Genomic DNA, 25,243 nt, shown 5'->3' with positions numbered 1-25,243 from the left:
AAGAAAAGCATGTTTGCATTACTTGACAGGAGGTCAAAACTCAAGGGTTCATAGGTTACACTATAGTGCCAGATGTGAATTGTTATGATAATCTCAAATATCTATTGACGTGGAGTTGAATCATTTGTCCCCTTGCAAGCATTTTTGGAAGTATTTCTATTGGAAGTTTGTCTAAAGGACCTTTCAGAACTGAGCACAGATCTTATGTGGATGTGTCATGGTTCAGTGTGGTCTGGTTCGTGTAATCCTAACAGTCTCCAAACTGTTAAGATAAGTACTCTGTGAGGGCCAGACCATTATTTTCTGGACCCATAATTTGTTTTATACCCTAAGATAGTGCTTGATATTATTGGATATCTCGATGCATGACTAAGATTCTAATTATTTGCTGAAGCTGATGTTGTGTTGTTTGTGTTGCTGGATAGAATGGTCACTTTTACACATGATTACATATTTTTACAGCACTGTACATAGTCAGAAACTCAAATACATCAAGAATGATTTTTTTTCTCCAGAAAGAAACTCATTCACACTACGTCCTGTTTCACAACAACGTTTCAGGTGAAAATGCACTGTAGAATTGGACAGCAATCTTCAGAAAACAATGACTAATTACATGGCAATGGCATCCGTCCATCCATCCATCTATTTTCTACCGCTTATTCGGGGCCGGGTCGCGGGGGCAGCAGTCTCAGCAGGGATGCCCAAACTTCCCTGTCCCCAGACAGTTCCTCCAGCTCCTCTGGGAGGGTCCAAAGGCGTTCCCAGGCCAGCTGAGAGACATGGTCTCTCCAGCGTGTCCTGGGTCTTCCCCGGGGTCTCCTCCCAGTAGGACATGCCCGGAACACCTCCCTAGGGAGGTGTCCAGGAGGCATCCTAACCAGATGCCCGAGCCTCCTCAGCTGGCCCCTCTCGATGTGGAGGAGTAGCGGCTCTACTCCGAGCTCCTCCCTGGTGACTGAGCTCCTCACCCTATCTCTAAGGGAGCGCCCAGCCACCCTACAGAGGAAGCTCATTTCAGCCGCTTGTATCTGGGATCGTGTCCTTTCGGTCATGACCCAAAGTTCATGACCATAGATGAGGGTGGGAACGTAGATTGACCGGTAAATCGAGAGCTTCGCTTTTTGGCTCAGCTCCCTCTTCACCACAACAGACCGATACAATGACCACATCACTGCAGCTGCTGCACCGATCCGCCTGTCAATCTCACGCTCCATCCATCCCTCACTTGTGAACAAGACCCCAAGATACTTAAATTCCTCCACTTGGGCCAGGGTCTCTCCACCGACCTGGAGTGGGCAAGCCACCTTCTTCCAGTCGAGGACCATGGCCTCAGATTTGGAGGTGTTGATCCTCATCCCTGTCGCTTCACACTCAGCTGCGAACTGCCCCAGTGCATGCTGTAGGTCCGGGTTCGATGAAGCAAACAGGACAACATCATCTGCAAAAAGCAGAGATGAAATCCTCCTGCCCCTGACCTAGAAATTCTGTTCATAAAGATTATAAACAGAACCGGTGACAAAGGGCAGCCCTGCTGGAGTCCAACATGCACCGGGAAAAGCTCCGACTAACTGCCGGCAATGCGAACCAGACTCCTACTCCGGTCATACAAAGACCGGACGGCCCTTAAAGGGCAACTTCAGTTTTTTGACATCTGGACCTTATTTCTACGTGTGTGCATGCTCATATACTCACTCAGACAAACATTGTGCAGCACGGAGTCCTTCAGAACTTATTTAAATCCAACCGATTCAGCCGCACTTAGCAGGGGCCACGGCAAGGGAGCTTCAGCACGGGACATAATCTCTGCAAAGTCGCTCATTTCGGCTATATTTTTTCATCCATTGCCAGTGTTATCATGAAGTCAGCTCGTCTACCGTCTTCAGGTGGGTCAGCTCAGCTGACGAGCTGACAGTTTTCACTAACTTAGCCACAATTAGCTCGGATGGGAACTTCGCGGAGCTCCTCTCCCCAGGAGAGAGGCACTTTGGCTGGGCCTCGGCTGTCACGTCACACAGGCATCTGACTTCCAGGGCCGAGTCGGTCCGAGTTGGGGCCGAGGTGGGTAAACGGCCCGGAGCTTGCTCCATGGGGTCTCCGGAGGTCTTCAGGCTGGCCTGGCCGCACCCCGCGTGGGCCGCGATATGTGCGGGGAACTGCCTCGTTCCGCCTGGATGTCTCTCCTCACCGCGGGTCTCCGGAGGTCTCCAAGCCGGCCTGGGCGCACCACGTGCGCACCGAGGCCTGGCTTGGAGACCTCTGGGTCCTCCCGGCGAAGGGAGAGACCCAGCAGCCGCGTGCATAACCGCGGCCTGCGCGCGTTGCGCCCCGGCTGGCTTGGAGATCTCCGGGTCCTCCCAGCGAGGGGAGAGACCCAGCAGGCCAGCCTGAAGACCTCTGGAGACTCCGTGGAGCAAGCTCCGGGCCGTTTACCCACCTCAGCCCCGACTCGGAACGACTCGGCCCTGGAAGTCAGATGCCTGTGCGACGTGACAGCCGAGGCCCAGCCAAAGTGCCTCTCTGCTGGGGAGAGCAGTTCCGCGAAGTTCCCATCTGAGGTAATTGTGGCTAAGTTAGTGAAAACTGTTAGCTCGTCAGCTGAGCTGACCCACCTGAAGACGGTAGATGAGCTGGCTTTATGATAACACTGGCGATGGATGAAAACATATAGCCGAAATGAGCGACTTTGCAGAGATTATGTCCCGCGCTGAAGCTCCGTTGCTGTGGCCCCTGCTAAGTGCGGTTAAATCGGTTGGATCTAAATAACTTCTGAAGGACTCCGTGCTGCACAATGTTTGTCTGAGTGAGTATATGAGCATGCACACACGTAGAAATAAGGTCCAGATGTCAAAAAACCGAAGTTGCCCTTTAACAAGGGGCCCCGGACTCCGTATTCCCGGAGCACCCCCAACAAGACACCATGAGGGGCACGGTTGAACGCCTTCTCCAAGTCCACAAAACACATGTGGACTGGTTGGGTGAACTCCCACGAACCCTCGACACCCTTTGGAGGGTATAGAGCTGGTCCACTGTTCCACGACCAGGACGAAAACTGCATTGTTCCTCCTGAATCCGAGGTTCGGCTATCGGTCAAATCCTCCTCCTTAGTACTCTGGAATAGACTTTCCCAGGGAGGCTGAGGAGTGTGATCCCCCTATAGTTGGAGCACACCCTCCGGTCCCCCTTTTTAAACAGGGGGACCACCACCCCAGTCTGCCAATCCAGAGGCACCGTCCCCAACTGCCACGCGACGTTGCAGAGACGTGTCAACCAAGACAGTCCCTGCACATCGAGAGACTTAAGATACTCAGGGCGAATCTCGTCCACCCCTGGTGCCTTGCCACCGAGGAGCTTACCAACCACCTCGGTGACCTTGGCTTGGGTGGTGGACGAATCCACCTCTGAGACCCCAGCCTCTGCTTCCTCCACAGAAGACGTGGCGACGGGATTGAGGAGGTCCTCGAAGTATTCCTTCCACCGTCCAACAATATCCCCAGTTGAAGTCAGCAGCTCCCCACCTCCACTGTAAACAGTGTTGGCGGAGACCTGCTTTCCCCTCCTGAGGCGCCAGACGGTTTGCCAGAATTTCTTCGAGGCTGACCGATAGTCCTCCTCCATGGCCTCCCCAAATTCCTCCCAGACCCGAGTTTTTGCCTCCACAACCACTCGGGCTGCAGTTCGCTTGGCCTGCCGGTTCGCTTGGCCATTGCCGTTACATGGCAATGGCATACAAACTGAAAATGATAGCATGCCAGGTCATAAGTTGGCACTGTTGGTTGCTTTTGTAATGAAACCAGACACACATGCAAAGACAGATATATGCTATAATAGCGAGGACACAGACATTCATATGGGCAGTTGACCGTGTTGGATTTCTATTATGGGTGATTCTCAACCATAAAACTACCAAGTCCCAGGAAACTATGGACTAGGATTTATGCCACTCTTGAGGCTGCCATTGTTGTAATTGTCCATCTACTCGCTCATGAGCAGAACTATTTACTATAGCTGTTGTAGCAGTGGGTGAGTGAAGGAGCCTGAGCATTTCTCGAAAGTCTCATTTTCACCTGTTTAGACATTGATGGAGCCCAAGCATTTTCCAAAGGTTTCCCATTGAAAAGTTTTACTTTAAGGGATTCTGAGGACTGTTGCCAAGTAGATACCCAACAAAAGTGTTGTGTTTCCACTGAAGATCATTGCCAAGAAAACTGGTCCTAATTTTGGAGACTTTACCATGTGTCTTAGTGGGGTAGGTTTGTTGTGTTCGCATTTGAGCCCTTACTAAATAAATTTAGAAAATATTCTTCCTCATGTTTAGTTAATGGCTAATTCTAATTTTGTCTTTTGGATGTTTCCATGTGACTGTGACCATGTCAGGTGAAATGTCTTTTACATGTCAGTTTGCTTATTTGGACAGGAGTCTTCATGGGGACCAGATTCAGGCAGAGCACTGCTTTGACCAGGTGGCTGTGTCTTCAAGTAAATACTGAACAAGGAGACAGGGCCAGCACGAAGCCATATCTAAAACAAGAAATCTTTTAAAGGTCAGATTGTTTTTAAGATTATGTTTTATTTTTTGATGTTAAAAATAATTGCAAAGGTTTGCCATTCAAACACTATCTATGTGCTTTTTGTTCGAAAGGAACTCCACAGCATATCATCAAGTGGGCATGGTGTGCTCCTAGCCACATGTGAAAATGCCTGGCAAGAAAGACCCAAAAAAGGATGCAAAGAAAGGTGGAAAACCTGAACCTGAGAAAAAGAAAGAGGAGGAAAAGAAAGGAAAGGATGATAAAAAGGGAGGGAAAGATGACAAAAAAGCCAGCAAAGATGATAAGAAAGGTGCAAAGGATGACAAGAAGGGAGGAAAAGATGATAAGAAAGGCGGAAAGAAGGGAAAGGAAGAACTGTCCAAGGGAAAAGATGATGGAAAGAAAGGAAAGGACAAAGGAAAAGGTAAAAAAGTGGAGTCCGAAGAGGAAGAGGAGCTCCTGAGTGAAGAGGAAGAGGCTGAAGAGCTAAGCGAAGAAGATGAGGAGGATTCAGAAGATGGTAGGAGAGGAAGGGGGCGAGGTGGCAAGGGAGCTAAAGCAAAGAAAGGGGGAAAATCCAGACATGTGGATGACTCAGAAGAGGAAGATGAGGATGATGAAGATGAGGAGGAAGAGGATGAGGATGAAGATGAAGAGGAATACAGCAAATCAAAGAAAAAATCTAAAGATGGCCATCATAAAGGAGGAAAATCTGAAGATGCAAAGAAGAAAAAGGGCAAAAAGAAAGAAGAAACTCCACAAATCCCAGTAAAGGAAATTCCAAGGAAAGGTCTGAAGAACATGTCCCGAATGTTCATGAAATTTTCCGGCTTCAAGAGGCGAAGGAACAGCAGGAAGAAGTTGAAAAGTACATCACGTTTGTTTCTTGGTTTGGGCAAAAGGAAGAACCGCCTTGCCAAGAAGAAACGCCGCAAGTCCATACTGAAGCACACCTCTCGGTTCATGATGAGGTTTAAGGGCAGCAAAAAGAGGAAAAAAGAGAAAGAAGCTAAAGAAAGGGCAGCAGCTAACGGTGGTAAGAAGCCAACCTATATGCTGCTTCGTCTTGGTGGTGGGAGAGATTCAAATGAGAAGAAGGGGGGCTTCTTCAAAGGGCTGTTTGGCAAAAAGGTTGGGGACGGACCTTCTGATGACTTCAAGAACAGAAGTATGTTGCTAGGCAAAGTTGCAGCAGCAACTAACTGGCTGACTAAGCGTTTTCTGTCCACTAAAATGCGGGGAAATTTAGGACGTAATGGCTGGGGGGGGCGAAGAGGACAAAGTCGACAAGCTAAAGGCTATAAACATGGTTACCACAATAATGGTTATGAGTATGGGGAGGAGCACTATGGATATGATCAGCAGTATTTACCTCACCAGAAAGGGTATGGAGGCTATGATGACGGTTATGGAGGTTATGCAGATGAAGCAGCTGCAGTATATGGAGACCAAGGTCAGCTATATTATGACAGTGGAGTAAGAGGGGCAGACTTTCAAGATCTGGGTTACTATGAAGAGGAAGGATTGTATGATCCAAATTCAGAATATTATGAGAATGGTCTTTATGATGATGGTATGGGAGATTACTATGATCCTTATTTTAGTGGACAAGCCTACCATAACAACCAAGAAGCTGATTATTATGGCTACCAGCAACAACAACCAATGTATGGTGACGAGGGTATTGACTACTATGCAACAGGCGATGATCATATGTATGGGGTAAATGGATTTCTTGAACCTCAGCCTCAGGGGTTTGATGGAGCTGGCCAAGGAGTTTACTATGGTGAAGAACAAATGGGTTATTATGACAACGAACAGGCAGGTTTTTATGAGAACCCTTATGGAGCAGCTATGGGGATGCAAGGGGGATTACCATCAGACTATCAACTCAGTTACAGTGATACTGGCATGCCCTATCAAGACTTCAGCTCCCAACAGATTGTTGGATTCCCACCAGGAGACCAGCAGGTCCTTGGTTTTGGAGGACAAGGAGTAACTCCAGCACAAGGAATGTATGGAGACCCGTACATGGGCCAGGTAGATCAATATGGGGATGACATGGGTGGAGTTCAGGGAGGAGATGTGACATTTAGAGTTCCTAGACCTCAAGTGCGTCTTTTTGGGAAGGAGCGTCTAGATGTTCCATTACCTCCTCCACCTGTGTTGCCACCTGATCCAGAATTTGAAGACATGTCAGATATCCAGTATGAAGACCAGATTCCTCTTGCACCAGGCCTGCCTGGTGAAATGGCATCATTACAGTCTCAAATGGCAATGTCCCCACAGCAACAAATGATGATGTCAGCTCAACAGCCAATGATGATGCCTGCTCAACCATCTATGATGATGTCAGCTCAACAACCAATGATTATGTCTGCTCAAGAGCCAATGATGATTCCTACTCAAATGAGCTCATCACTCCAACATATGCTGTCACCACAGCAACAGATGCTGTCACCACAGCAACAGATGCTGTCTTCACAGCAACAGATGCTGTCACCACAGCAACAGATGATTGTACAGCCCGATCAGAGTATGTCCCCTCAAATGATCCAGTCGCAAATGCAGCCAATGTTACCACAGCAACAGATGATGCCCAATCAAACTATGTCACCACAGCCACAGATGATTTCTCCACAAGAGCAGATGATGTCACAGCAAATGATGTTGCCACAGCAGCAGATGATGCCTCAACAAATTATACCCCAACAGGTAATTCTAGCTCCACTGTGTCATTGATTATGTATCACCATGCTCCTTAGATGTGAAGAGTCACGGAAGGACAAACCGCTAACGTGATTGTATTGTAATGAAAGCATAAGTGTAAATATGTGATAAATAAAATCCATCTAAGCACATTAATAACACATTGCCATCGGCTCTCCAAGAAACCAGCATGATTTACACAGGCTGAAGTTTGTTACACAACTGATTAGCAATAATGTTCCCACTCAGTAAAGGAGTGGCAAAGTATATCTAACAATAGAGCTGTGGGTTTATGGTATTAAGCTTTCAATCTCTGACATTTAACAGAATAACGAAAGCCATTCAGTGATAGTCTTATTTGAGTGGATTCAATTCATGGAATATTTGGTGGGAATATTTGTGGCGCAAAGCAGCCAGTAGGGGACTAATCCAGCAATGTTTCCTTTAATTACACAAATGTCTCCTGTGACATATTTCACTAGAGATAGCTGATCTTACTAATTAAATACAATTAATACAAGGCTGATATGAATATTTCTTTGAACATTTCCAAGATGGATGATATTATTAAAACCGGTCTGTGACCCCATTTTCATTGACAGACTTCTTTTCTTATTAATTTTCATACTAATTTTACAAATGGTTTGTTTTTTCAGCAGCAGATGACTACCAACCCAATGGTGATGCCACATCAACAGCAGCAAGGTTATGCCCCGCCACTGATTCCTACCCCAACTGCCATGATTATCAAACAAGCTAGTATGTCCCCACTTTCTGCACGCCGCTTACAGCCCTCTCCAACTCCATCGCGTCGTTCTGTCATCATGCCTTCCCCACAGATGCAACAACATCCTTCTGCTATGCCTTCCCCATTACCGTCTCCTATGCTTGCACAGAGACGTAGCCTCTCCCCCCAACCATCCATGAGGAGCGGGTTCATTCATGCCCAAAGACCTCCCTCTGTTATGTCAAGACAAATCTCACCTCCAGCATCTCCAATGGCATCTCCACTCAGTCGTCGAAGAATGCAACCTCAGAGATCACCTTCCCCTATGGCTCGGGGTTCCTCACCTCCCCACTCCCCACGTGCCTCTATGATACGACGCAGTCCACCACCTTCTGCAAGGGCATCAATGAGGCAGCATTCTCCACCTTTGTCACCCCATACATCCATGAGAAGGCAAAGTCCCCCACTACCAGTCAGTGCTGCCCAAAGCCCATTTGGAGTTAGAAAGCTGCTGCGGTCACCCTCCCCTCCCCTGTCTCCCAGTCATGTGTCTCCACCTCACTCTCCACATCTCAGTAGAAGACCGTCTCCCTCTCCCTCTCCATCACGTCGCAGTTTATCACCAGTTGGGCCACATCCTGCTCCTTCATCTCCAACTCTTTCACGTCGCTCAACTCGACTGCTCAGGGACCCAACACCACTGGCCAGGCCACGGATGGGGGGAAATGTTCCTTTAGGCACTGTCAGACCTTCACCTATGGGTCTCCGGGGCCGCCCAGTGCCCCCTCCAACACAGAATGTCCGCCCTTTCCGTGCCTCCTCCATCAGAAGCAATAGGTCTTCCATTCTCACAGTGGACTCCTCCCTCCAGTCCTCTCCTTTTCAGTCTCCTCACATGATTCACCGAGTGCCACTGGAGAGAAGAGAGTCTGGCCGTTTTCATCCTCGCCCCATAGCTCGGGGACGTCCCCTCATTGCCCAGCAGTCAAGAAGGATGATGCCTCCTCCCTCACCTCAACCTTCCCTTAAGCATATGTCCTATCCGGCGTCTCCACGACTTTCTCCACGTCTTTCTCCACGTCTTTCTCCACGTCTTTCTCATCATTCCTCACCTATCCTTTCACCTCATGCTGTACATTCGCCTGCTTATTCCCCAGAAGCTCATTTTTCTGATGCATATCCAGATCCTTATATTGAACAATCACACCAGGTAGTTGCTCCTTCTTCTCCAATGCTATCTGGTGCAGCCCAAATGGTAGGCATGAATGAAATGACTCCTGAATTTGTGGAACCTTATATTCCCTCATCTCCTGTATTGTCTGGGGCACTGCAGAATCAAGCTATTAGAGATGCATCCTATATTTCCCCTTTACAAAGGCCAGTTTCACTTTATGAACAGCCTGTGGCTCCTTCTTCTCCATTGTTATCTGGAGCTCTCCAAAATCAAGCCTTGAGAGAAGCATCTTATGTGTCTCCTCTACAAAGACCGCAATCCCCTTATGCCCATTCGGTACCGTCATCTCCAATGCTCTCAGGAGCCATGAGACATGGACAAGCAGTAAAGGGAGTGGCTTCTTATCATCTACCCCAATTACATTCACCATATGGACCAACTGTTGTTACTCCTTATGATTATATCTCGGAGCCTGGACCTGCACCCATGCTTTACGATGCTCTACAAAATCGATCTGGCTTGCAAAATGTTTCAACTTTAAGATCTCCTCTGATGCAGCGTCGTAATCCTTATGCACCAGTTGGGCCACAGGTCTACAGTGCTCTTCAGCAGAATCCAAACCTTCGGGAAGCATCTTATCAGACACCTGTACAACTCAGAAGGTCTCCATATGGACCACGACCACCCAGTTCCCCAATGCTTGGGAGTGCCTTGCAAAATCAGCAACTAATGCAGGCTTCATATCGACTGCCAGATGGAACTTTGGTCTCACCATATGCAGACTCACGCTCATCTCCAAAACTTGGCCATGCACTTCAGAACCAACAAATCCGTGGGGCCTCTTATGTTTTGCCTGATGGATCAGTTATTAGGGTAAGTGAAAATTTTGTATGCAAAAAATGTCTTCTCAACCTGTTGTGTATGTGTAATATACATGTTGTATCACTTTATAACCTAATTGTTAAGGTTTTTCTACTCTTTCCTGTTGCGTCCCGAAGGACCCCCGGTTGCCTGCGTCTCCGAACCTTTCAAGAGCTCTTCAGAACCAAGATCTAAAAAGTGCTTCATATACACTACCTGATGGCACCATAATTGATCCCAGACAGCAAGTAATTACTCAACTAAACTTATCCCCAAAATAATTCCAGTAAATCTGTTGTGGTTGTTCTGTTTTCTTTGATTTGTCATCATGCATGTGTCAGATTTAAACAAACTTTTGCTGCTTTTTTTTCCCTGCTTTTCCAGCAACCCATTTCCCCAAATTTGGCAAAAGCTCTTAACAACCCAATCCTGCGTGAAGCCTCGTACTCACTCCCCGATGGTACCATTGTAATTGACCCTAAGAAGAAAAAGTCCCCCAACCTTGCAGCAGCACTTCAGAACCCTTATCTAAAAAGTGCTTCGTACACCCTACCAGATGGCACTATTATCATTGATCCAAGGAAACCTGTCTCCCCAAATCTAGCCAATGCTCTTCAAAACCCAGCACTACGAAATGCCTCCTACAGTCTGCCAGAGGGAGTTCAAGATCCCAATATACCAATTTCACCAAACTTGGCAAAGGTTACAACTCTATTTTATTGTTTTCTTATGTTTTCCAATTTCCTGTCACTTTGTGTTTGTTTGTTATCCATTATTTTTCTCATATCACAAGCCCACTACCATATTATACAAATTATGTACTAGTGACAAAGTATGCATAATTGAAAGGTAACCTGTCACAAAGTAATCCAGTGCAATATTTACTTAAGATAATTTGTATTCCAACCTGCTGCCATAATTCAATGAAAACTAAACAAATTGCATTTGTTGAATGGCTCAAGGCGGCCCTAACTGAAAGCTGTTGTAATACTTAGGCTCTCAATAACCCAGCCTTGAAAGGAGCTTCATATACACTCCCCGATGGAACTATTATAGTGGACCCAAGGAAACCAAAGAGCCCCACCTTAGCGGCGGCCCTGCAGAATCCGTATCTGAAGGAGGCGTCCTACACTCTGCCAGATGGAACCATCATCATTGACCCGCGGAAACCAGTTGCCCCTGAGCTGTCTAAAGTACGCTTGTTAAATTTGCTTGGAATTTTATTTTATTACAGCAAGTATTTACTTTGTTCAGTTTCACTACTATAAAAAACTTAAGTCTTTACAGCCCATTAGAGTGTGTGATGAAATTGTGCATAGCATAACTATTTGCGGCTTTTCTTCTGCCTGCTACAGGCCCTTCTGAATGAAAACCTGCGCAGTGCATCTTACCGGCTTCCTGATGGTTCTCTGGTTATCCCAGGCCAAAAGCCAAACCTTTCATCTGCTCTCAGGCAAAACCAGGCACTTCGTTCTGCACGTCTTTATAATCTGCCAGACAGCTCTGCACTGTCAGGTGCTCCCAAACCCACCCCTCCCAACCTTGCCTCTGCAATACAAAATGAGGAACTACGTGGTGTCAGCTATAGGTAAGAAAAACAATATAAATTTATATTAGGAAAGACAGTTTTATTATTTGTGTAGTTTTGAATAGTATCAATTGAGAAATCAAACAGTAAGCTGGACATTTCTGTTTTACCAGTGCATAATAAAATACAGGCAAATCCAGAGTGTAGGATTTGCCTGTAATTGCAAGCAAGCAAAATATTCTTCTTTAATCATATCCATTGTTCTGCATGTTCTTTATGAAAGTGAGTAATTCCTTGTTTCATAGGCTGCCAGAGAAGTCTCTTCTCACACGTCGGTTCCACAATCCTCGTTTATCTGAAGCCATCCAAAACCAGCACCTGCGTTATGCCTCCTACATGGTGCCAACAGGACTGCAGGGTGAAGATAATTGCTATGCTGTGATTCCTCCATACGGGCCACGCTCAGGCCATTGGGCCAGGAACGCCCAAGGAGGAGGAATGGAGGGAGGGGAAGATGTTTGGGCAGCTGAGAGGGTTTTACCACATGGGACGGTCCAGAATTTGACTAAGTGGTCCTTGTACAGAGAAGCAGGGATCTTAGATGGATATTCACCAAAACCTCAAGCTGTGGATGGACAGCCTCAAGATCCAGAGTGGACTCCTGATAGAGAAAAGTTGCCAGGTCAAAGCTGGTATGACAAGGTACCTAAATCAATGAATTGATATGATAGCACCATTTGTGTGTTTTTGAATGGATTTGAGATTTTTATATTGTTTTTATACTAGAATTCAAACTATGATGCTTTCAAATTGAATGTCCTACAAGATAATTTTCCACTGAAGCTCAAAAACCAGCCAATCTGACTTTCTGCATATTTCACGCCAACTTTGCATCAAGGGTTGACAAGAGACCTCGAGCTTTGACAGTGTTGGACTAATTACGTGTGATTATGCTTGTGTGACCAGATCTATTCCATTCTGAGCATGCCCACAACAGGCCACAGGGTTAAACGCTGGGCGGAGGGAATGGAGGACCTGACACAACTCCCGTAAGCACAATCTAGTGTTCCCAGGTCTTGTTGCACTCATGTCTCACACTCATAAGCATTTTGCTTCTCCACTGTGAAACCCTATCATTATAAGAATTTAAGCCAAGAGAAACACCCATGTGAACTATCCCTTCACTTCTGAAGGAAGCTAAAGTTTTTAAGAAATCAGAACGCTCCAGACTGCCTCAGAAAACTAATTAATGCTGGATGTCAAAGTAGGTGTCAAAGTGAGTGTGGGAGTAGTTCCCCTCTGTGACAATATGTGCTCAGTGCATGTGTATTAATTTCCTCTGTGTTTAATTTCAGTGAGCTGAATGAGACCACAGTCCTGATGAACCTGAAGAAACGCTATGACCAGGAGCTTGTATATGTATGCTGATTTCCTAAAATGCAAATTAGATGGTTAATATCATCAAATGTCACAGACATTGTAAGTCAGATGCTTTAAATTACTCTTGTTCTTTCTCCTGTCCTTTCCTTCATCTGCTCATCTTCCTCACTTCAGACCTACATCGGCAGCATCCTGGTGTCTGTGAACCCGTACAAGTTGCTCAACATTTATGGCACAGACATGGTGCTCCAGTATGAAGGCCGTGGTCTGGGTGACAATCCTCCGTAAGACCTTGACGCTCGTGTGTGTGTGTGTGTGTGTGTGGGGTGGGGGGGGGGGTACTCAACCCTGAACTTTCCACCTTATGTTGAGTTTTCAGCCAGAGACATTGTCGAAATGTCCTGAAGTGAGAGACTTCCACAAAGCAAAAAAGGCTTTTTTTAAAATATTTTGACTCTTCACGAGTCGTTAAGCCTACTAGAATAAGCACATCTGCTTTATCTAATTCCCAATAATCTGACAATGTGCATTTTATCAAAAGACAGCCAGAAGCAAACTAACATTTATAATGACTTTGTCTCATTAAAATAACAAATTTAGTAAACTCTGAGAATTTAGTGGAATTAAGAGCTGAGTGGAGAAGATAAGCTCAACTCTCCTCTCTGAGGCAGTTTGTGCTTGTGTGATTACATCATTGCTTGACATCTGTCTACATGTGGTGTAAGCTGTGCTCTTGAGATACAGTACACTGTTGAATGGAGGTGTAAATGCCGGCGCTCTCAGGTGTTGGTAAGCGACTCCTGTTACATTGTTATTGGTTGGTTGCCAGGGGAGAGTTTGGTTATGGATTTCACTACCACTTTACACACACAAACACCCACGCGCACATGCACGCATGCACACTCACACACAAGTGCATACAAAAAACTATTTTTTTTTTTCATGTACATTGTTTTTTCCTGTGTTGCAGTCATCTTTTTGCCATTGCTAATCTCTCTTATAACACCATGATGGATGCCAAAAAGGACCAGTGTATTGTGATCAGGTATCAAACTCCATGATTCAGTTTACCATACTGAAATAAAAAAATTAAAGTTAAAGTTCATATGACATTGTGATTATAACTACTCGCCTGTCCAGTGAATGAAAACAGATCGTGTCATGTTTGCTATTTCAGTGGAGAAAGTGGGTCAGGAAAGACTGAAGCTACAAAACTGATCCTGCGTTACCTTACAGCCATACATCACAAACGCAACGTCACCCAACAGGTAGCTATCCACTATCGCCATATTGTCTGAATACATAGTTTTCTTTGTGAAACTAACATTTATCTACACCCTTCCATCTGCTCATTTCTTCAGATAGAGGTAAAATGTTTATTCTCATCATTTAGTTCAATTTGCTGTAAGTGTTGGAGGTAGCCATGGTAACATGTTTGTCTGTGGTCACTGGTCAGATCCTCGAGGCCACGCCCCTGTTGGAGTCCTTTGGGAATGCCAAAACAGTGCGCAATGACAACTCCTCACGCTTTGGCAAATACACGCAGATCTACATGGAGGAGTGAGTACCAACAACTTTCATCAAGCGTTTGAGAAGTGTGACTCATTAAAATAGTCATTCTCATTCAGTCCAGAGAAACAGAATTTTCCATCTTCTTGTCAGCAATATTATACAATGTGTGACAAGCAACTTATAGGTACAAAAAAAAAAAAAAAAGAGAGAGAATTGTGCCCATTTTTATACTTTATCTACTTTTTCTACTTGCACTCCGTTCAGTGAGATTTGTGGTCAGTAAGGTTTGATCCACAAAATATCAGCCAAAAACTAACTGTTCAAACATCTAAGAGACATGTATCAATCTCCAGGCCTTAAAATTAAGTCTGGACTTCCAGTGTGTTATTTCATGTTGACCCCTTGAAATGCAAGTCTTGAAATAATAATCCATGCTGCTGCACTGAGTAAAATGACAGCCTCCTGCCTTCAGCTATGTTTCCATTATGGCATTTAACTTCAAGTGATTGAGTTCCCATAGAATAGTAAAATAATCATAGTTAAATGAAGGAAGGAAATCCAAAACATGTTTGTGAATGCACTTAACATAAAATTGAGAAGCAAAATTATTTTGGCCCCAAGAAAAGCATCAAGTTCTTCAAAAGTAAAGGCTGGATTTATCTGTACACATATTGACTTTTCTGATCTTTGATAGTTATCTTTCTCTAAATAATTCAAAAATATTCGTGTTTTGATACCAAAGAAATATACTTGCACATATTTTTTACATCAACAATTAAAATCAGGAACAGCAGAGACCACCAGGGATCTCTGTGTCATTCCATTTTTTCACTTTACAACTGTCCCTTTAAAGACAACTGTCATGGTGATGTGTCTGTCACTGAAAACCAAAGTTCAAGTTGAGCTCCGTTGCCTGCTTTAGTGTGAAGAAAACTGTACAAAATTGATATGTTTTATAAGTTAGTTCATGTTTCATCTGAATAGTGTAATTTGTCCCAATCAAACCAGACATTAGATCCTTGATAAAGGTGAACAATCAAAGCTTGTTTAATTTGGGAACATATAACAAGATATTTGCAAGATATTTTGAGAAAACTATTCAATAGTGCTAACTTTCAAGAGTTAGTCAGAGTATGGGTCTGATAAGCCTTGAGAAATGCTTGGTAGAAGGTTTTTCTTCCTTTTCTGTTTTGGGAAACCAATTTCACTTTTATCAGTCCAGGAAGGTCAGCAGTGCTGCGGTCTGTGACGGCTGAAGGATTTCATGAATTGATCGTTTCCATTGGACTTTTCTGTCCTCCTCAGGAGGAAGGGAAAAAGGTTTATTCTGGCTTCCTCTTTATTATTACACTAAAATGATAATAGCTATGTGTAAATTTGTGAAATACTTTCATTCTGTCGTCACCTTGCGAATGGATTAACTACCATATTTTTGCATGTTTTGAGCAGTATTTTATTGGCTTTGAAGTATTTTTTTATTGTTGAAATCCAACAGTGTCTTAAAGAAAAGTATAGGAAGTAGCATGCTGATAATAGACCCCAGAAGCTGTTAAGACACTGTGAATAAATGAGATTTGATTCAAACACACCAATGATTGTGTCACCATAGTTACTGCATGCCTCTGAAATATTACCAGCCATTTGTCTACTAGGAAGGCAGATTTGCTGTAGATTCTCCCTGATAAACACAGAGCCGTGTACCGCCAACTCACAGCTTGCATGTTAGCTTAACTCTGAATAGTCATCTTGTCTGCAAACGAGCTGGGCTTAGTGGAGAATATGCTAACACGTCCCAGTGGCACAGTTAGACGGGGAGCTGATCTTCTGTTCTCAGAGAAGATCCGAACACATTACACATGCATGACCTGTTATTTAACTCAGTCCGCCTGCGTGCGTGCGTGTGTGTGTGTGTGTGTGTGTGTGTGTGTCATTTACCAGGGGTGTAATCAGCGGTGCCATAACGTCTCAGTACCTGTTGGAGAAGTCCCGCATTGTCTTTCAGGTAAAAAAAAAAAAGGGTGCAACACACACATGTACACACACAAGCAGTAAGTCTGAAGGGAGTCGTCTTACACCTGAGTCATCGTAAGAAACAGGAGATTACACAGGCTGACCTCATGAGAAGTGTTTAAGATGCTTAGGTCGAAACATGTTTTTGCATTACTTTATTTATCAATCTATCTATTCAATATTCAACTTTCTCTAAATATTACTGTATCTGTGAGCTTTGTCCATTTTGTTAATGACACAAACACAGAGAAAAAAGTAAATTGTGAAACTAAGGGAATATTTGCACATGTTTAATCGGAGCTTGGATGTTCTTCTGCTCGACTGTCTCTTTATCAGGACTAGAAAGGAAATCTGGACTAGAAACTGGTGGTTTCAGGTCGTAGTCTACCTTTTGTCCAGGGTCATCTGGGATGGACTCTCACTCACACAACCGAGCTCAAAGGAAACATATTTTTTAATGTATATAATGTAAATGTTTTTCTTTTACCTTTCATAAGCTGTATTTTCCCACTGTAGACTTTTTTTTAACCTTTTACCCTAGAGTGGATCATCCACCATAAACAACTAGTGGAGGACAAAGAAAGAAAGAGCAGGCCAAAACAAAATGGCTTTGGGCACCAGAAAATGTGGGGTTCTCCCTGATGAAAGGCGGTTGGGGTATGGATATGCAATATTTGTGTGTATATATTTATTTTGTGTTTACAGGCCAAATCAGAAAGGAACTACCACATCTTCTATGAGATGCTGGCGGGTCTTCCTCCTCATGAGAAACACTCACTGTATCTGCAGGAAGCCGAGACCTACTACTATCTGAATCAGGTACTCACATAACTACTGCACACACACTCTGCCTGTCTGTGTGTGCATTCGTTGATTTCTGGAGAGCATTGCTTTGATTCTCGTTCACTCCAATAGTTCACTATCTAACCTGTAACTGTGACTTGTCTAATTCCTCACGGAACTTGTGATACAGTGGAAAATATACCTTATTTTTGACGCACAAACAATTTACTTACCATCTACCAATGTCTTTGGTGGATCTATAATTTTTAATCAGAAGTGTCTCATTCAGCTACAGACAGAAATGATACATATGATTTGTATAGATGTAAATGATCTATATAGCAGTACAGCAAAGATGCTGGAGCAAAAAACAGGAGTTTGAAGTTGGAGCTGATCAGTGGATCTTCTTATCATTATCATCACACTCAGCTCTACCTGTCCTCCAAACCCAACGCCACACCGACTGCCTCCAAAAAGTCCAAGTGTATTCACTCATGACTTCCTCAAACTCAGCTGAAATAAAACTGGAATTGTTCTTGTTGGCACCAAACTTCACTTTCTGAGTCTGACAGCTTTTCATTAAACACTGACAACTCACCAGTCCATCCCTTCCCTCAGGCCAAAAACATGAGTGCCCTTCACCTCCCACATCAACAATATCACCTGAGACAAACTTGTTTCCTCCCGCCTTGGTTTCTGCGATGCTCTTTTATAAGGTTCACCACACAAATCCCTTCATAAACTTTAATTAGTCCAAAACTGCCCCCATCATCTCCACAACTGGCTCCACTCAGCTTTGAACAGCTTCACTGGCTCCCTTCCTGCTCGTCACTTTAAAAACCCTCCATAATAATATTCCTCCATACTTCACTGAACTCTTGGAAACACGCGCGCCCTCCTGCACACTCAGGTCCTCGCCTGCTTCTCTCCTCTGCATTCCACCTGTCTGTCCCGCCGTTCTAGAAACACCTCCTCACATGTACTCATCTTCAAATCATGTCTCACAGCATACTTGTTCTGACTGGCCTTCATCTTAATGGCTTTTATTCAGATTTTATGGTACACGTGTTGTATTTATCCTACCGTAGGTGTCCTGATTTATTCATGTAAGGTGACTTGAAAAGTGCAAATGAATAAAATGTATTAGAATTTCTTGTTATTCTAATTTGTTCTTCTATTAGAGGTGAATTTCATCAGGTTGCTACTGCTGCTTACATTTGTGTGTGTGTGTGTGTGTGTGTGTGTGTGTGTGTGTGTGTGTGTGTGTGTGTGTGTGTGCATGGACCCAGGGAGGGAACTGTACCATAGAGGGGAAGGATGATGGGGAGGACTTCAGGCGTTTGCTGAGTGCCATGGACATTATGTGCTTCAACCCAGAGGAGCAAAACGGTATCTACAGAGTACTGTCGTCTGTCCTTCATCTGGGGAACGTCTACTTTCAGCCACACCAGGTTATACACACACACACACACACACACACACACACACACACTGGTACATAAAAATGCTACATGAATGCATTCGGTTTCACGGCTGAATGATAATGATGATGTTGATGGATGAAGGTAATAATGAATTTGTACGCTGCTCTGTGTGTGTGTGTGTGTGTGTGTGTGTGTGTGTGTGTGTGTGTGTGTGTGTGTGTGTGTGTGTGTGTGTGTGTGTGTGTGTCTGTGTTCCCGCAGGCTGAGGGTCAGGAGGTTGCGTCGGTGGTGAGCACGCAGGAGATCAGGGTGGTGGCTGAGCTGCTGCAGGTCTCACCTGACAGCCTGCAGAAATCCGTCACCTTCAAACTGACAGTGAGCAGAGCACACTTCGCCACCTTATCTAGGCACAAACCACATGCGTAATTATTTCCCTCAGTAATGAAAATAACCGGAAGAAATAAATGATACAGGGTGTGTGACGTGTGTTTGACGCCGTCCTGCAGGATACTGTGCGGGAGAAGATCTACACTCCGCTGACTGTGGAGAGTGCCGTGGATGCCAGGTGAGTTAGAGAAGAGTAGGCTTGCAGTGGTATCTGGTAAATTTAATCCAATGCGCCCCGGTCTGCTTGGAACAACTTGAAATAAAGGGCTGACTGACAGTCTTATTTGAGGCCTTTTTGTGTCCTCATTTTTTTTTTTTTTTTCGCCCCTTCTCTAAAATCATAGCAGGAGACTACTGAGAGGGAACGATGAGTCTTTGATATTCTCTTCCAATCTTTGGTAGAGGCATGTGAGGACAAAGGACGTCAGGGCTGGGGGAAAAGATTTTTCAGATGTCCTCTGTTTCCATAGGAACCGGGTTTTCTGTTTCCATAGAAACCTTATTGTGTGTTTTTCATAGAGATGCTGTTGCCAAGATCCTGTACTCGCTGCTGTTTAGTTGGCTGACGGAGCGCATCAACGGACGGGTCTACCCGCGCAATGAGGCGCTCTCTATCTCCATATTGGACATATATGGATTTGAGGTCAGGCCAGTTAACAGTCTCACTGAGTGACGCTATAATGACGATGTACTCGAACTGACCCTTGTAAAGTAATGACAAACCCTGACGGGTCTTCTCTTCATCTCCAGGAGCTACAGGTGAACAGCTTTGAGCAGCTGTGCATCAATTACGCCAATGAAACTTTGCAGTTCTTCTTTAACAAGGTCATCTTCCAGGAGGAGCAGGTCAGGGTCACCACTGGTCCGTGTTCTCATCCGTGTTCTCATCCGTGTTCACACTACGTCTCGACCTCTTAAGTGGAAAAAAAAAGGAAAAAAAACACATCAATGAGAAGTATGCAATTTGTGATTTGTAAATTTTAAAAGGAAATCTTAAAATAGTAGATGTAAAACTAATATTTCATCAATAAAACATACATTTTTTTCAGTTACTATGGTTTAATTTAGAATGAAAACAAATTGAAATTATAAAACAAGTTTTAGTGCAAAAGGTGTGATTAATGTTATTAACAAACTATAGCTCATATATTTGTTTCTGGTACACAGCTCATCAGAAATAAACCTGGCTGTATTCTTCAGTGCAACGTCTCTGTGTTGTGAGATTGCAGGGATTTCCTCTTTAGAGTCGGCAGCACACCTTTATTTAGGTTTTGATGGACATTTATTTTAGGTGTTTTGTCTGATCTGGTGGTGAAGAAGCTTTAATCATTGTGAAAGGGAGATAGATTTTATTCCCGTTTGATGTGGTGAAATGTATTCATCGGAGGGACGGATACATAGGGGGAGAGTCACAGATGAGACCATATACTGTTTGAAAAATATACTTCCTGAAATGTGAGTAGGGGATAAAAAACATGTTTATTTCAATTCTTCCTGGTCATGCATAATTCAATCTAAACATACGCCTGATATGAGAGGAAAGTATAAGTGACAGCGGAGTGGAGAGATGAAAGCTTATTACGTGTACTGATGGATTCTCACATGAAAAGCCAATTTTGCTCGAAGTATGACCAACACTGAAAATAAACAAAATAAGCCTTGTGAAATGTAAGAAAACGTTCCTCTCACAATTGAAGGGAAAAAATAAAAATAAAGTTTGCTATCTTGGCGTTTTTTTGTTTGTTTGTTTGTTTGTTTGTTTTTTAAATAAATGCAGTGTTTGCCCTAGGGAAGCTGCTTTCCGGCACATGAATTTAGTTGCTACTGTGGGTCTTTGCTGTGGATCAGGTCAGCACTAACTTACTCCTAATTTGAGAAATGCAAAGTCTTAAAAAAGATCCATGCTGTACAAAATTTCCCTCACGATAGAGCCGGAGCTCTAAATCTCTGTTTCTTAAAGCATCGCCTCTGTTTAGCGTTTGAAAAGTAGCAGTGTATAGCCAAAAGTTGCACGGCTTAGTGGGTAACCCAGAACTCATGCATTTAAGAAATTCAGCAGCCTCATATATGAAAATATATGAGGTCATTAAATCTTAACAGATACAGGAAAAACTTCAGCTGAAGTGAAAACTCGGAACAAACCAACTGTGAGCTATAAAAGTTTAATGTACACCATCCAATCTGATGAACTTTCTCGTTGTTGTGTGCTGACTTGTGCTGTGTAGGAGGAGTACATGCGGGAGCAGATTGAGTGGCAGCAGCAGCCCTTCGGCCACAACCAGGCATGCCTTGACCTCATTGCTGCTAAGCCTCATGGGATACTGCGCATACTGGATGACCAATGCGGTTTCCCCCAGGTAAATACACCTGACAGACTTTTTGTCTTCCAGAGCTACAGGAATACTCCAAAATAATCTGTAAAAGCTGATAAAATGAATGTAAAAAAACAATTGGGTTACTAATGTTTTCATGACAGTTGGGGGTTCTCACAATATACAAGTATTGATGATCAACACAGTATTTAAAAAATATATCCAGTGCCACAATATGTGCAGCTGGTACTCTCCATTAGTTTATTCTGTGATACTTTGACACCTATGGTGCTTGTATCTCTGCTTACACACACACACACACACACACACACACACACACACACACACACACACACGTGGGAGTTTTTTTGGATTCTTTAAAGTAGGGCAAGAACTGGACAACGTGTCAGTTTGCAAAAGAAATAAAGATGAAATTACCTGCCACCAAGCTGTCGCTTCCCTTCATCTACGCCACAGTGAGAGCTTGACTGCCTCACACACAGTGATACCACAGAGATTAAACACGTAGGTCAGTCTGACTGATCGGCACACAGGTGAAGAGGTTGCTTCACCCGGAAACAATCTGTAAACATTACACAGACAGGAAGTCACTCCCCATTTACACAACATTTTCAAGCAAAAGCAGAAAACCTTTGTTGTATTTTGGGTGTATATTTACATGACAACAGTAGTTGGAGCCTTGGTAGTTTTCTAGTTGAGAATTACCCAAAATAGCATTCCAACTTTGTCATCTGTTGATTTATGTGTCTTTGTACTCACTATTCTTTATGTTTACAGCGTATTGTCCTCTGCTCCTTCGTTTTCTGTCATTTCTGACATTTTCAAACATGGCCATATAAACGGTCAACTTTTCTGAAATGAAAGTGCAAAAAGATGCATTTATTCATTATGTTCATTATGAAGAAATAGCACACTACTTTTTGTTTGTGTTGATATTGTGAGAACATTGTTATCATGATATTGTTCGCTCGCCATAATTGAGAAGTAGGAATCAGATGTTACAATAAATAGTGTGCTTTCTGGAGAGTGGAGTCCACCACTGACAGATTTTAATCGAGATTCATAAATCAAGCATTTTTTTAATTTAATGTGGTACAGTTAAATCGCTTCACACATAATGACAAGGACACAATACAAAACAAAACAACAGAAAAAAAAACAGTGAAATAGCATCAAATACAAAACAAAATCTCAATAAAATTAATAAATGTATTCAGGCTTTTAATTAAAAGAAACACTTGTAGATTAGATCACCCCTAACAGACTTATGTGAAGAGCAGGTGAACTCAAAACCAAGTTAGATTAGCTCAACAGAAACTTTTAAAACGTTACATCACTGAGGTGCAGTGCAAAGAAAAGGCCAGCAGCTGACAATAACTCAAAACTCAAACACTTCATACCTCAGTTTTCAAAAGAAATTGAGTTACCAAAAAAAAAAAAAAAAAAAGGCCTTGCTATTGGATTTCTCATAAACTGGGAGACTGTAGTGTAGCCAGCTCCAATCAATACACAAGCCTCTCCCACATGCTCACTTAATTGTCTACCTGGCGCGATCATTATTCCCGGGGCTCCTAATGTACGAGGCTGACGGCGCTCGTGTTGAGCTAAACGTGTTATGAGGGTGAAATGTGAACATGAGGGAGAGGCTGAGGCAATCTGCCCAGCGAGCACACGCAACACATGTTCATGCTGTAGAGCTTCGGTTTCCATGGATCGCCGACCATTAACGGTCTCCCACCATCGCTAGGCAACAGACCACACCTTCCTTCAGAAGTGCCACTATCACCATGGAAACAACCCGCTGTATGCCAGGCCAAAGATGCCACTGCCAGAGTTCACCCTGAAACACTATGCGGGGAAGGTCACCTATCAGGTACTCTTCTTTCTATCGTCTTTCTTTCTTTGAATCGTGAGCTGAATCGTGGATATCCACCTTGAACGAAGCTCCTAAAACCCCAAATGCGCCCTGCGTGCCAGACGGTGGCTGCTGACTGCACAGATAAAATCCCACTGTGTGCTGTTGTGCATATATAATAAATAAATGGATTACTTTCCCACCACAGAGCATGGGAACCACAGGTGGTGCCCATTCAAATTCAAATCCTTTTTTTTTTTTTTTAAGTTTATCAACATTTGTAAAGTTTGAATAAAAAAAGGTGTCATTAATCTCAGAAACAGTCATTTTTCTTATAAAACAGCAGAGGTACCATATTGCATGTTGAGACCATTGCCATGTTTTAAAAGGGTTCTCTTGAAAATGGAAATTTGCGGTAATGGGATTTCCTGTATAAATGAAGTTCGTACAAAATAGCTCATTTTTAATATGACAACAGACCTTCCCAAAAAAGCTGCTGATAATTATGTAGTATCCCTCCTCTTTCAAGAAGCCAGTTTCATCACTTGAATGAGTGTTGGAACGCCTTTCCAACACATCTGATCAAGTCCAGTCAACCTGATTTAAACACCCTGAGACGCCTCCGACCTGGCCATGGTACAAGAATAGGCTTAAACACACTCATTACACTGATTTAACATCCTAAAAGTGAGTTTTTCTGCAATGATGGTTCTAGTTTTTTCTAATTTACCTCTTTAGCATCAGATATGTAGGCTGCTAAAGCTGGCTTGCAAAATGACTCTCTTTTCAGAAAGTTTTCAAATATGGCTGCTTTGTCGTATATCTGGGCTACACAGAAAACCGTGTTCACAGACAACGCTGGAGAGAATGTTCCTGAGTCCGTGCACTGACACACAGTGGAGAGTCATGTCTGTTTTTTTTTTTTAATGCAGTGCTGCCTGAGGGCCTGAAGATCACAAGCATCAAATACTGACATTCCGCCTTATCTCAAGCCCACACAATATTTTAAAGATTTCAGATTTTCTGAATGTTTTGCCCAGCGAGTGGTAGGATCTTATACTTTCAATTTTATCTGAAATCTGCAAAATACTGCCTCTTATAATTTTACAATAATTTTTTTCAGACTTTTATGGCTCTCATCCTAAGATTTTTGTGATATGTTGCCACTGTCAAATTTGGATTTTTTTCTTTTTTTTTCATTTCATGAAAAGGTAATATTCTCACATTAAAAATCATACTGTATCTGGGGTTTATTTTCTAGCTTAAATAAAGTAGGCTTTATGAGAATTGCACTGGATCCTGATATTTGTCTACACTTTATTCATCTTTCTAACCTTTTTTAGAAATTGGGACAAATAATGATGTATATGCACAATCTCAATCATGTTAATCCAGTTCTAATACTTGTTTCATGATTTATGGTCCAGGTGCACAAATTTTTGGACAAGAACTTCGACATGGTCCGACAGGATGTTTTGGACCTCTTCGTCCAGAGCAAGAACAAAGTGAGATACTGAGACACTGTCCCGTGACTTACATGCACATTCAGAAATATAGTCAAAAAAACGTATTTTTACTTGCAAACTCTGACTCTTTTACAAAGTGACAAATAATAACAATAATAATCGAGTTTACCAGGTTTTCCTAAAGTAATTTCTTTGTCTTCTATGTGCTTTGTGTGTATGCCTTCACGCATATGTGTGTGTGTGTTTCTGTGGTACAGATGGTGTCGAGCCTTTTCTTGAAGCACTCAGACTCCATGTCTCAGCAGCGCTCCAACACACGGCACAGCAGCACAGCTCGCCGGTATCAAGCCAACACGGTCAGCGCAAAGTTTCAAACCAGCCTGCAGGAGCTGCTGGAGAAGATGGAAAGGTTTTTATACGCACCACACATTTAACTTATCAGAATGTTCATCAGCTTGACCTCCAGCAGCGCTGGATGTGATGATACTCCACACAGCTCTGGAAATGGCAGACTCATGTGACAAAGCACCAGTTAGCGGTGACGCAAAACAATAATGACTCA

At 43.5% G+C, this 25,243-nt stretch overlaps 1 protein-coding gene across 1 annotated transcript in view; it reads left to right on the top strand.

The window, feature by feature from the left end:
• Positions 1-4,658: 4,658 nt before the first annotated feature.
• Positions 4,659-25,243, top strand: part of myo15ab (myosin XVAb) — a 58,473-nt gene continuing 37,888 nt past the window's right edge. Inside the window, exons 1-26 of the mRNA XM_030093359.1 lie at positions 4,659-6,811; positions 6,947-7,247; positions 7,904-10,015; positions 10,141-10,251; positions 10,388-10,705; positions 10,999-11,196; positions 11,359-11,591; positions 11,837-12,233; positions 12,498-12,580; positions 12,887-12,950; positions 13,086-13,195; positions 13,882-13,956; positions 14,089-14,179; positions 14,273-14,278; positions 14,368-14,471; positions 16,362-16,425; positions 17,139-17,252; positions 18,506-18,667; positions 18,902-19,015; positions 19,147-19,205; positions 19,547-19,670; positions 19,778-19,873; positions 21,253-21,384; positions 23,108-23,233; positions 24,643-24,720; positions 24,939-25,090. Coding sequence (XP_029949219.1) covers positions 4,698-6,811; positions 6,947-7,247; positions 7,904-10,015; positions 10,141-10,251; positions 10,388-10,705; positions 10,999-11,196; positions 11,359-11,591; positions 11,837-12,233; positions 12,498-12,580; positions 12,887-12,950; positions 13,086-13,195; positions 13,882-13,956; positions 14,089-14,179; positions 14,273-14,278; positions 14,368-14,471; positions 16,362-16,425; positions 17,139-17,252; positions 18,506-18,667; positions 18,902-19,015; positions 19,147-19,205; positions 19,547-19,670; positions 19,778-19,873; positions 21,253-21,384; positions 23,108-23,233; positions 24,643-24,720; positions 24,939-25,090 — 7,538 coding nt within the window. The 5' untranslated portion in view covers positions 4,659-4,697. The remainder of the gene's footprint in view (positions 6,812-6,946; positions 7,248-7,903; positions 10,016-10,140; positions 10,252-10,387; positions 10,706-10,998; positions 11,197-11,358; positions 11,592-11,836; positions 12,234-12,497; positions 12,581-12,886; positions 12,951-13,085; positions 13,196-13,881; positions 13,957-14,088; positions 14,180-14,272; positions 14,279-14,367; positions 14,472-16,361; positions 16,426-17,138; positions 17,253-18,505; positions 18,668-18,901; positions 19,016-19,146; positions 19,206-19,546; positions 19,671-19,777; positions 19,874-21,252; positions 21,385-23,107; positions 23,234-24,642; positions 24,721-24,938; positions 25,091-25,243) is intronic.

This window comes from Salarias fasciatus, chromosome 6, assembly GCF_902148845.1.
Source record: "Salarias fasciatus chromosome 6, fSalaFa1.1, whole genome shotgun sequence".
Classification (NCBI taxonomy): domain Eukaryota; kingdom Metazoa; phylum Chordata; class Actinopteri; order Blenniiformes; family Blenniidae; genus Salarias; species Salarias fasciatus.
Note: the sequence above shows the minus strand (reverse complement) of the source record. Positions and strands in the feature narration are given on the sequence as shown.